Source organism: Cricetulus griseus, chromosome X (assembly GCF_003668045.3).
Source record: "Cricetulus griseus strain 17A/GY chromosome X, alternate assembly CriGri-PICRH-1.0, whole genome shotgun sequence".
NCBI classification, from domain to species: Eukaryota; Metazoa; Chordata; class Mammalia; order Rodentia; family Cricetidae; genus Cricetulus; species Cricetulus griseus.
Genome location: NC_048604.1, coordinates 29741012 through 29753075, shown reverse-complemented (window position 1 = coordinate 29753075; position 12064 = coordinate 29741012). Strand labels below are relative to the sequence as shown.

The 12064-nt window shown below is 43.6% G+C and overlaps 1 protein-coding gene and 1 non-coding gene across 4 annotated transcripts in view; both read left to right on the top strand.

The window, feature by feature from the left end:
* Nucleotides 1–10043, top strand: part of Slc25a43 (solute carrier family 25 member 43) — a 35990-nt gene extending 25947 nt beyond the window's left edge. Inside the window, exons 4-5 of one of the 3 annotated variants that reach the window (XR_003488193.2) lie at nt 581–1499; nt 6913–7049. Coding sequence is in view for 2 of the 3 variants with exons in the window: in XM_027431949.2 (XP_027287750.1) it covers nt 6913–7047; nt 8906–9088 (318 nt within the window). In the remaining variant the exon portion in view is untranslated. Of the gene's footprint in view, nt 1–580; nt 1500–6912; nt 7050–8905 lie in introns of those variants that run through there. The other 2 variants (XM_027431949.2, XM_027431950.2) reach the window with 2 other exon arrangements.
* Nucleotides 8347–8475, top strand: LOC113837557. The gene has a single exon (XR_003488208.1). It is a non-coding gene; the product is annotated as a small nucleolar RNA SNORA36 family (small nucleolar RNA).
* Nucleotides 10044–12064: the final 2021 nt, after the last annotated feature.

Genomic DNA, 12064 nt, shown 5'->3' with positions numbered 1-12064 from the left:
GTAACGGTTCTGCCTACTCCTGAATGGCAGAGCATCTATTCTTAGTAAGAAGAAGGAGACCACTGACCTGTCCCGAAGTAGGTGAGGGAGACTGTGACCCTTGCCTTTGTTGCAGTCTCACTGATGTCTGGCCCCTTTGAGGACTCGCTTCTGCCCAAGGGAGTGTCACTGCCTTAGCAGAGGCAAAGGATGCGATGTGAAGCTCGACAGATGTCTGAACATCCATTAGGGCAAGATGGGCTTTTTTATTTTTTTTATTTTTGAGCATTGTTATTAAAGTGAAGGGAAAGAGAAACTGCTCCGAACCTTTGTTCCCTCAAAAAGTATACAGTGCCCTAAATACTTTGGGAATAGCAGTTGTTGATCAGGGAAACAGGACTGTCCCTGGAGGGCAAGCAAGGAGGCAGGCACTAGGGAGGTCCTTTCCAGTTCCACTGAACTGAACTCTGCCCTTTTCTCCTGACCTGGGCTGGTTTGATCCTTTGAAGGAATAAAAATCTGGGAGTCAAATCAGCCACTTTATGCTAAGCGCTGTCTAAACACTAATGGCAGCTAAGATAAGACCTTCTCCCACCTGCAGCTCCCAAAAGAGCAAGAGAAGAAAAAGGAAAGGGAAGAAAGGCCCCAGGAACACCTGTTGTCAAACAAGAAAGGTCAAGAGCCACCTGGGAAGCCTCTGCTCTCCGAAGGATCTGGAAAGTGGAGTTGACTGACCTCACCGCTCACTTGCAGCACTTTGGAGATGAAGCACCCATTTTCACCAGCTTTCCCACCAGATAGTTGTTGGTTACTTATGTGCATAGCTGTGTCCCCCTTGAGCCTTTGATTAACAAATGAGCTCACAGGGGTGATGAATGGGTGTTGAATCCTAGCATGACCATTAATCCTGTGTGTGCACAGCAATAGGCCACAGGACCTCTGAGCCTCATCTTTATCATCTATACAACATGAGGCAGAGAACTGTGCCTTCTTCATGTGCCTGTGTGAAAGACTGAATGAGGTTATTGAATATAGGCACTTTTTTTGGTTTTTTGAGACAGATTTTCTCAGTGGAGCTTTGGAGTCTATCCTGGCACTCACTCTGTAGACCAGGCTGGCCTCGAACTCACAGAGATCCACCTGCCTCTGCCTCCCGAGTGCTGGGATTAAGGCCGTGCGCCACCAACGCCCAGCGCAAATGCCATTTTCATTGTGCTTGGGGCACCTCTTCAAAATCTAAGTAGAGATAGCAAGGGAGGCCTGACTAGAACTCCATTAAGCCAGACCAGGTGTGTTTCTGTTCCGTGAACTTGCTGTCAGTACATGAGCTGGGATAACCAAACCTTAGTAACCCCTCCATTTTGATAACTAATGATGAGCAGTGATGGCAGAAGTCTTCAGTATTATTTTGCTGGGTTCGTTTAATAAGCATTTATTAAACAGGTCCAGTGGTACAGGCCTGCAGAGGCTGAGGCAGTAAGCAGGAAGATCATGAATTCAAGGCCTGCCTTGACTGAAGAGTAAGTTCAGAGCCAGCCTGGGTAATTTAGTGAAAATCAGTCTCAAATTGCCAAACATTTTATTTTCTTTTGTTTTTTTGGGGGGGGGAGAGGGGGTTGAGACAGGGTTTTTCTGTGGCTTTGAAGGCTGTTCTGGAACTAGTTCTTGTAGACCAGACTGGTCTCGAACTCACAGAGATCCATCTGCCTCTGCCTCCCGAGTGCTGGGATTAAAGGTGTGCACCACCACCACCCGGCTCCAAACATTTTCTGGGCCATCTCACCAGGTCAGGTTTCTAAAATAAAATAAAAAGGGGTCAGGGATACAGCTCAGTTGAAAAGTACTTGTCTGACATGCAAAAGACCCTGATTTCCGTCCCCAGAAAAACAGACATTTACTGAGAGGCCAACAAGCACCAGTCCTGCATATAACTGTATGTCCTCAGCCTCCTGGAAATTGTCATCTTCCAAATTTGTTTTCTTCATGTACATTCTCCCTCCCAGTCAAGATACCACTTTCCAAGTTTGCTCTTAGAAAATTTAGCCATCACTCCTGGTTGGGGGGGTGGGGAAACTTCTCTGGCTCATGCCCATGGGTATAGTCCACTCATGCTTCCTCACAAGCTGCTCACCTGCATCTCAAATGCTTTCTCTTGGAGGCTCAACTGTGCTCTGGCCTTCCCCACCCCAAGCCCTCAGCGGCCACTAAACCTCTGAAACTGTAAGCCAGCCCTAGTGAAATGTTTTCCTTTGTAAGAGTTGCTGTGGTTATGGTGTCTCTTCACAGCAATAAAGCCCTAATTAAGGGTGTGTGTGTGTGTGTGTGTGTGTGTGTGTGTGTGTGTTGTATCTTGTAAATATTGTTTAACTAAGTCAGTATTCGTGGAAAGAATATTTAACAAATGTTACCTCTTCTGAAAGGCCTGAGAAGTTTTGAAACTTTCAAATGCTTAGCTTTGAGTTTTTTTTTTTCTTTTACTCAATATATAGTAAGCACCTACAGTGTGAAAGAAATGTTGGTAGGTTTTTTGGGAAAGACCCATGTCAAGACAGATGTGGTCACTGCCCCTGTGGTATTTTCAGTCCCAGCAGGATAGGGGCTAGGAAGAGAACACAAGGAAGAAATAATTATACACGTCAGATCATACACAAATTCTTATCAAGTGCCATGAAGGACATGGTGACCAAAAAGTGTTTGATAAGCTTAGTCTAAGTATCTGAGAAGATTTCCCTGAGAAGATGGTATTTCTCCTGATCATTGTGACAAACATGGGCCAGCTGCAAGGATTGTATAAGCTGGAAAGGGTCTTCAAGGTCATTTCATTTCAGTCTCCTTAGTACACATGTGAGGAAACTAAGGTGCAAAGAAGTCAATGACTTAGTCAAGGTTATACTGATAGTGGCAGAGCCAGGCCCAGTTTTCCTGATTTCTTTTAGGTGATGTTATACTGCAGGATCTAACATGCTCCTCCTGAGGGCTGGGGGTCGGAAGCAGGTGGCTACATTTTAGTAGCCTACAGAGTTGCCTGGGTTTGTGTAGAAGAAACCTTATGTGCAGGCCCTTGTGTCTAGCCATCTAGTATGTTCTATTTCTCTTTGCTAGTAAGATACAATTTAAGAATACAGCAATCTAGCATTCCAGTCTAGCAGGTTGGTTTGGTCTTCAGCATACTTGTCTCTTCTCCAAGTTTAGATCATTGTAATAATGACCTTAATGATGGTGGTTACTTATTTAGTGCTTGCTCTATATCAAGTACAGTTTTAGGCACTTTGCATGTACTAAATTATTTAATATGAACAACAATCCTATAAGGTACATGTTATTATTACTCCATTTTACGGGGAAAGTGGGGGACCTCAGGCAGATCAAGGCATTTGCTGAAGGTCACAGGCTAGTGACTTATTACAAGCTGTCTAGCTCCACTGCTTGGTGTGAACATGAAAGTAGCAAGCCTTGTGGGGAGGCACAGTAGGATGTCATTGAGGGAATGGATGGGACAGTAAAGCTGAATGAAATCAGGGATGAGCTCTTTACTGAACCACAAAAGAGGCTGAAGGAATCCAGAAGAGGACTTGCTTAGTATATACAGGGCCCTGAATTCAATCCCCAGCACTACAAGAAAAAGAATAGCACAGGATCAACATAAGACCACATGAAGGACAAAGACACCTATCGTCCTGTTCATCACAGTCCCTCAGATCAAATGCCTTTGGTCACTTGCCTCCTCATCTATGTCTAGGCCACCAGCACCCTGTTGGCTTCATGGTCCTTGATCCCATGTTCTCCCTGTCCCTTCCTCTCTCCCTCCCTCTTCCCCCACTCTGTGAGTTAGTCTGTGTTGTTGCATGTCACATGTTTGCACATGTGTGTGGAGGCAGAGGTCAACATTGGGTGTTGTTCCTCAGAAGCCTCCCACCTTGTTTTCTGAGAGTCTCTCACTAGGACCTTGCACTAGGCACGCAGGCTGGGATAGCTGGATACTGACCCCAGAGACCATCATGACTCTGCCTCTCCAGCAGTAGAATAGCATGCACCATCATACCCATCTTTTTACGTGGGTGCTGGGGATCGAAACTAGCACTTGCACAACAGGCAGCTTACTGACTGTACTCTATCTCTAGCCCCTTTTCCATTATTTTCTTTGAGACGGGGTCTCACATATCCCAGGCTGGCTTTGAACTTGGTGTTAGCTGAGGATGACCTTGAAGTTTTTGATACTGCTGCCTTCACCTCCCCAGTGCTTGAATTACACACATGTATCACCATTTCATGTGGTGCTGAGGATGGAGGCCAGGGCTTTGTTGGAGTGGTAAACAAGCACTCCAACCACTACGCACCAACTGAGCCACAACTCCAGGCCCCTTGCCATTCATTCTTGTGGCTTTTTGGCTTCCATTCTGCAATCCATGCCACTTGTCCCTCAGCTTATCCTGAACCACACAAACTCCTTCTGATTCACACTGCTGAAGATGAATACATGGGAGGGCAGCCTGGGGGGCACAGAATGTTCATGACCCAAAACCTGCGCTGCTCCTCAGTCTGCAGAGCTAGTCTTCAGAGTGTCCATGGCACATCCTTCTTAACAGCTTTTTCAAACCTTACCAAACTCCTCACTGCACTCCCATCGCCTCCTCCCTAGGCAGATAACCTGGCTTGCTCTTTCATGGGGAAAATAGTGATAAACTGACTCAACCTTTTGCTTCTTTGCATGATATCCCTCCTTCCTGGTGGTGCCCTGGGCGTCACACCTCAAGTTCCTCTTGGGCACCTTTCCTCCTTAACAGATGAATAAACTCAAGTCCCACCCATGTAAAACAGTTTCTTCCTCCATTCCTAACTTGGCCTTTCAGAACATTGTCCACTCTTTATTCCCAAACCTAAACAGTCAAATTAGCTTGTTTTTGTTCAGAGTTCTAGGAGTTTTGGATGGATGTATAGATTTGTGTGACTGCCACCACAATCAAGACAGAATTGTCTGTCAACCCCCAAATTCTCATGCAATCCCTTTGCAGTCAAGGCCTCCAAGAGTACCCCTAAGATGGTAACATTTCGTGTGTTCTCCATGCCTGTAGTGTTACCTTTTGAAAATTGCTCACTCTGTGTAGTACCTCTGAACTTTCTTCATGCTGTTCATTCAGCGACAGCTTGTTATTTCTATTTTTAAGATTTATACTTGATTATATGCATGTGTGTATATCTGTGTGTGACTATGTATGCATGACTGTGGATGCCTATAGAGATCAGAAGAGGGTATTGAATTTTCCTGGAGTTGGAGGTACAGGCAGTTGTGACTTACCCAATGTAGGTTCTGGGAACTTAGCCCTCAGCAACAGCAACAAGTGCTCTTAACCACTAAGTTATCTGTCTAGCCCCCAGCTTGTTCTTTCTTTTTCCTACAGACTTGTTTTAATTTAAATTATGTATATGGGGGGTGGGTATACACACCTGTGTGGGAGTGCCTGCTCAGCCTCATAACTACTGAGACTAGAGACGAGAGAGTTACTTGCAGGGATTGAGCATTTGATGGTGACAGAATTTTATCAGTAGCTCTGACATGGTTATGAAGTCCATGAGTGGCTGAAGAAAAGAGGACCAAAGGTGTAAAAGTGAGGGTCCCTGAGGATGAGAGCCAGACTGAGATCGGCACAGATTGGCACAGACTGTCCTTTTGTGCATTCTCTTATTCTTTGAAAGGTTTACACACATATATACAAGTATCTTAGTCATATTTACCCTCACTCCCTTCTTCCAACTCCCCCTGAGCCATCCCCCACAGCGTATCTCCCCTCCCCAGAGTAATGTCTTCTTTTTTTCTTTTCTATTTCTTTTTTTCCTTTTCTTTTTAAAATTACCTAAGATGATGGAGAAGCTTGGCTAAACTGAACCACCAGGTGTCAGTCTCCAGTAAATGTAGAAGGGTGGCCAGGAGGTCCATAGATGACAACAGGACAAGCATATGGAGTAGCTTGAGCCCCAGATGAGCACCTTTGTCATGACAGTGAAACAGACAGCAACAGGAAACCGGAAGAATGCCCCAATCACTCTGTTCTCAACCCTGTGACATTTGTGCTATGGGAAAATAAACCCCTACTTGGTGGTTTCCAGGAGAGGGATCAAAAAAATATTAAAGTCTGGAGCTGGAAAGATGGCTTAGTGGTTAAGAGCACTGGCTGCTCTTCCAGAGGACCTAGGTTTTATTCCTTGTACTTACCTTGCATCTAACAACAATCTAACAACTCCAGTTGAAAGGGGATCTGATGCTCTCACATGTACACGGTACACAGACATACATGCAGTCAAATCTCCCATATAGGTTAAATAAAAATAAATAAATCTCAAAAAGAAGTTAAAGGCATAGGAGTACGTAACGGGTCCGTTGGGCATAGGCTAGGATGGAATGTAGGTATGAAATCGAGTCTATCCAAAATGCATACTTTTTTTAAGAAAAATTCACCACAAATACGTGAGCAAGGCATCATGCATAGGTCTATAGAAAATCAGTACTTGTACTAAGTCAGGCATGGTGGCTCACACCTGTAATCCCAGTATTCAAGAGGCTGAAAGAGAACTATGGTGAAATCCCAGCCAATCTGGACTACATAAGAAATACCTTGTCTCCAAAAGATTTTTTTATTCTATCTGGGCAGTGGTGGCTTTAATCCCAGCACTCAGGAGGCAAAGGCAGGCAGATCTCTGTGAGTTCAAGGCCAGCTTGGCCTACAGAGAGAGTTCCAGGCCAGACAACGCTGTTACACAGAGAAACTGTGTCTCATTCTAAGACCATGGAAGGAGATGAACTCTAAAGTTACTATTTTTTGCCACTATCTTGGCATAGGGCATCCAGAATTCAAACCTGAGACCCTGCTTATTTTGTGTAGGACATAAACTTGCAAGTACTTAAATCACTTCCTCATACCTTCTCTTTGCTGCCAGGCTCAAAGTCCTTATCTTCCCAACTGTGGAGGAGTAGATGTCCATTTCTCAGGAGCAGTGGACTGCTTCCGGCAGATAGTGAAGACCCAAGGGGCACTAGGGCTCTGGAGCGGACTGACAGCTAACTTACTAAAGGTGAGAAGAGTGGCCAGTTTCCTGCTTCTCTGCCTCTTCCAGTTCTTTCCCTTCCTTATCACCGCACTACAATTTGCATGAAAACACCCCATCTACCACTGATGGACACTGCCCATCAACCCTGATGAATGCAGTGGTGGAGAATCTAATACCCCATCCTAGAAGAGCATTTAATCTTCAATTAGAATTTTCCAACAGTGGGACACATGGACCCGTAAGGAGAACACAGAGCCCATCTAAAATTGTCTATAGAAATACAAATACATGAGTCATACTTCTTTTTTTCTTTTTCTTTTTTTTCTTTTTCTTTTTTTTTTTTTTTTGGTTTTTCGAGACAGGGTTTCTCTGTGTAGCTTTGGAGCCTATCCTGGCACTCGCTCTGGAGACCAGGCTGGCCTCAAACTCACAGAGATCCGCCTGCCTCTGCCTCCCCAGTGCTGGGATTAAAGGCGTATGTCACTAACGCCCGGGGGCATCATATTTCAATAGACTTCCATCACCAGAATTGAGAACAAGGGCTGGGGGCGATGGTGGCGCACGCCTTTAATCCCAGCCCTCGGGAGGCAGAGGCAGGCAGATCTCTGTGAGTTAGAGGCCAGCCTGGTCTACAAGAGCTAGTTCCAGTACAGCCTCCAAAAGTTACAGAGAAACCCTGTCTCGAAAAATAAAACAAAACAAAACTCTGGACTAGCTAGTTCACATGTAAATATCCAATCAAGACAAGCATACAGTGATGAGCAGATCAACTACATTCATATTAATGTAGAGCCAGTGCTTGCCCAGGGCATGGCCTTCAGTTGCTCTGACATCCTTCTTCCCCTCCCACACTGTACCAGTTTTCCTTTCTCTATATCCTCTGATTCCCAAAAGAATTACCATGTAGTACTGCCCACAACTATTATCTATTTTGTTTTGTTTTTTTGGAGACAGGGTTTCTCTGTGGCTTTGGAAGCTGTCCTGGAACTAGCCTTGTAGACCAGGCTGGTCTCGAACTCACAGAGATCCTCCTGCTTCTGCCTCCCGAGTGCTATTATCTTAGTTTAGCCTGGTGTAACTTTACTCCAGAAGCACCTTTTCTTAATAATTTTTTTAGATTTTATTTCTTTATTTATTATGTATTCAACATTTTGCTTCCATGTATATCTGCACATTAGAAGAGGGCACCAGATCTCATAACGGATGGTTGTGAGCCACCATGTGGTTGCTGGGAATTGAACTCAGGATCTCTGGAAGAGCAGTCGGTGCTCTTAACCTCTGAGCCATCTCTCCAGCCCCTTTTCTTAATAATTTAATGCATGGCTCCGAACTGTTGAGTTCAGTTCAGGGCAGCTTCCCTGTTCTGTTCATTAAACTTTGGGATATTTAAATTGGCTAAAAGGAAATGATTGAATACAGAGTATTGCTCCACATACTTCCTAGTGCACACCAATAAAAAATATAAAAATTAGCTGGGCAGTGATAGCACACACCTTTAAATCCCAGCACTAAAGAGGCAGAGGCAGATAGATCACTGTAAGTTCCAGGACAGCCTGATCTACAGAGTGAGTTCCAGGATGGCTAGGACTGTTACACAGAGGAACCCTGTCTCCAAAACCAAAACTAAAATTAATTTTTAATTTAAAAAGTTATTTAACATGTAGACTAGAGTGTTCCCTGCTCTTCCAGAGAACCTGAGTTCAGTTCCCTGCACCCATGTTGAGAGGCTCACTCCCCTACATAATTGCATCTCCTAGGAATCCAATATCCTCTTCTGGACCCCATGGGTGCCCTCCCCCATACAGACACACAGATACATAAATAAAAGTACATATTTTTTTTCAAAAATAATTTAACACAATTTTCCTTTTCTGTTTAACAGGTAGTTCCATATTTTGGAGTTATGTTTAGCATGTTTGAGTTCTGTAAGAGAATTTTTCTTTATCAAAATGGTTACATCCTGTCCCCACTGACCTATAAACTGACTCCAGGGGTGGACCAAAGTTTGAAGCCCCAGGAGTTACGGGAATTAAAGAAGTTTTTCAAACCCAGAACTGGAATCTAAAAAACCAACTCTGTAAAGCTGCTGGAACTTCACCGGTAGAAGACTTGGAGCAGTCACAGATGAACATGGCCTGTTACCTGTGAACATCAGGAGGAATGAGAGGGTATTTCTGTCTGCTGTTCTTGGAAATGAGACCACTAGGCCATACATTACCTCAGAACCCCAAATTTTCCCTGTGAATACCTGTACCTTGAAAAGCTTTTCTGACACTTCTCTGTCACAATGGCACTCCACCAGACTTTATAAGGAAGGCTAGTGGCAATCAGATGTACAGTTTACCCTCTGAGGAAAAACACCCTGGGAGGCAACATTGCCACAACACTTCAGAGCACCTTGTAACTCAAGTAGCAGAGCAGACACATGTCAGGAGCCCAGCTACAAGAGTCCAGGTGGAGGAAGCCAAGTTTCTCTCACTTGGACCTGTGGCTTCTCCACACAGACTTCTTAAACTCATAGCTTTGCTGCCTTTGGAGAGCACAAACCACCATGTAGGTTAGGCCTTAACAAAAACCCCAAATGAAAACTTTTTGGGTTATTTTTTCCCAAATGATCTTGCTACAAAGTCCAGGCTGCCTTCAGAGTCATGATCTTCCTGCCTAGACTCCCAGACAGTGGATATTGCAAGTGTGCACTGCAATGCTCATCTCTAGAACCCTCATTCTTTATTGAAACATCAAGCACCCCAACCTTTGAAGCTTCTATTTCAAGAAGGGAGTTTACCCCCATGACTTCTTAATGATGCACTGACATCCTGACTCAAGTCATGCACAGTTCCAGCGGCCTCAATTATCTGCCTTTTTAACTTGCTTTGTAAGCCCAATCTGAAAATAAATTATTCAGTCATCTTCGTTATTCTCACAAGATGTCCTAGTTGCCTAGAAAAGGATAGATAGAACATATGACACATATATATACCCCCAAAATAGCATGAAATAAAAATCCTTTAGGCTAATCACCCACTGGAGAGGCTTTTTTTGTTTTTTTGTTTTTTATTTAATGTAATCAAATGAGGATTCTGTGTAAAATTCATATAACTACACTTTTCAAATAGTACCAATCTATCATTTTAAAATGTATTGCCAGCCGGGCCTTGGTGGCTCACGCCTTTAATCCCAACACTCGGGAGACAGAGGCAGGTGGATCTCTGTGAGTTCAAGGCCAGCCTGGTCTCCAGAGCGAGTGCCAGGGTAGGCTCCAAAGCTACACAGAGAAACCCTGTCTCGAAAAACCAAAAAAAAAAAAAAAATGCATTGCCATCTAACAAGATGTGGTGGTCCTCATCTGCAATAACAGCCCTTGGAAGGCTAAGGCAGGAAGATCATGAGTTTAAGGCTAGCCTTAGCTACATAAGTAAGTTCAAGTAAAATCCTCTCTCAGAAAACAATAAGTAAATGAATGTATTTCTGACATGAATTCACACATATTTCCTGTTCCTTCCCTCAACCAGATATATGAAGGTTTTCAGAATGTTGAAAGTATTTTTTCATATTAAACTTAGTTTCTGAAGGAAAAAGAAATGTGGCTGGAGAGTTGGCTCAACAGTTAAGAGCACTTGTTGCTTTGCAGAGGACCCGGGTTCAATTCTCTGTACCTAACTTCATGGTGGCTCACAACCATTCTGAACTCCACAAGCACCAGACATGCACATGGTACTCATACATACATGCAGAAAAACACCCACATATATAAAACAAGTCTAATTTTTTCTTTAATTTTTTAAAAGAGAAAAATGTTAGTTATTCCTGATCAAAGTTATAAAACTGTGGTTAAGTTCTCAGACCTTTGTCTGGTTTAAATATACAAAATAACTCATTTTTCCAACTCCTGTAGCAGACTGTTTTGTAGGGAATGAAGTTGACATGTAGAGCCTGATCTGTTAGTTGTTTGGGGAGAGGCAAATACTGCAATCAGTCAATATTCCATGTTTGTCCATTGCTATTTTCTTTAAAGCAAGAAAACAAAATTTCAGAAAATGATAAATTCTATCAGTGTATTTTTTGACAGAAGTTGTAATCTAACCTCAGATTGTTTACATGTTAGTATTTCTTCTGTGAATTCTTCCACAAATATAAAATAGATGCTATTTGATACAGAGGAATTCTGTGAGCTGTTGGGGGAAGGGTGGTTTTGGTTTTGGTTGTTGTTGTTTTTAATTTTTTTTTTTGAGATGGTGTTTTGAGACAGGGTTTCTCTGTAGCTTTAAAGCCTGTCCTGAACTCACTCTGTAGACCAAGCTGGCCTCAAACTCACAGAGATCACTTTGTCTCTGCCTCCCGAGTGCTGGGATTAAAGGTGTGTGCCACCAACGCCTGGCTTGGTTTGTTTTGTTTTTTTTTTAGTTATTTTTAGTTGTTTGTGGTTGGAGTGGGGGTATGTGTATGTGACTGCAGGTGCCTGTGGAGGCCAAGGGCCTCAGATGCCTTTGGATCTGGAGTTCCAGGTGGTTATATGCTGCTGGCCGTGGCTGTTGGGAAGCAGATTCAGGTCCTCTTGTAGATCAGTATGTGCGCTTCCTAGTTGAGCCATCTCTGAAGCCTCACTGAGTTACCATTTTTTCCAATAAAGTCAAGAATATGGCCGGGCGTTGGTGGCGCACGCCTTTAATCCCAGCACTCGGGAGACAGAGCCAGGCGGATCTCTGTGAGTTCAAGACCAGCCTGGTCTACAAGAGCTAGTTCCAGGACAGCCTCCAAAGCCACAGAGAAACCCTGTCTCAAAAAAACCAAAAAAAAAAAAGAATATGTCTCAGTTTCCTGTAATTTCAGAACAACTCCTTAAAATTCGAATTCTGTTCCGAAAGTGAACTTTTTATTTCCTTAGAGGTGGGACAAGATGCACTGTCTTCCTAACTTCCAGTCACTTCAGAGGAATTATAGAGAAGTGTGCTGTGATATCCACCCAGGAGTAAGTTAAGGAATAAAACATGCCTGCACCCATGAATGACTAGGATTACAAAGCAAACAAGGCACAGCATGA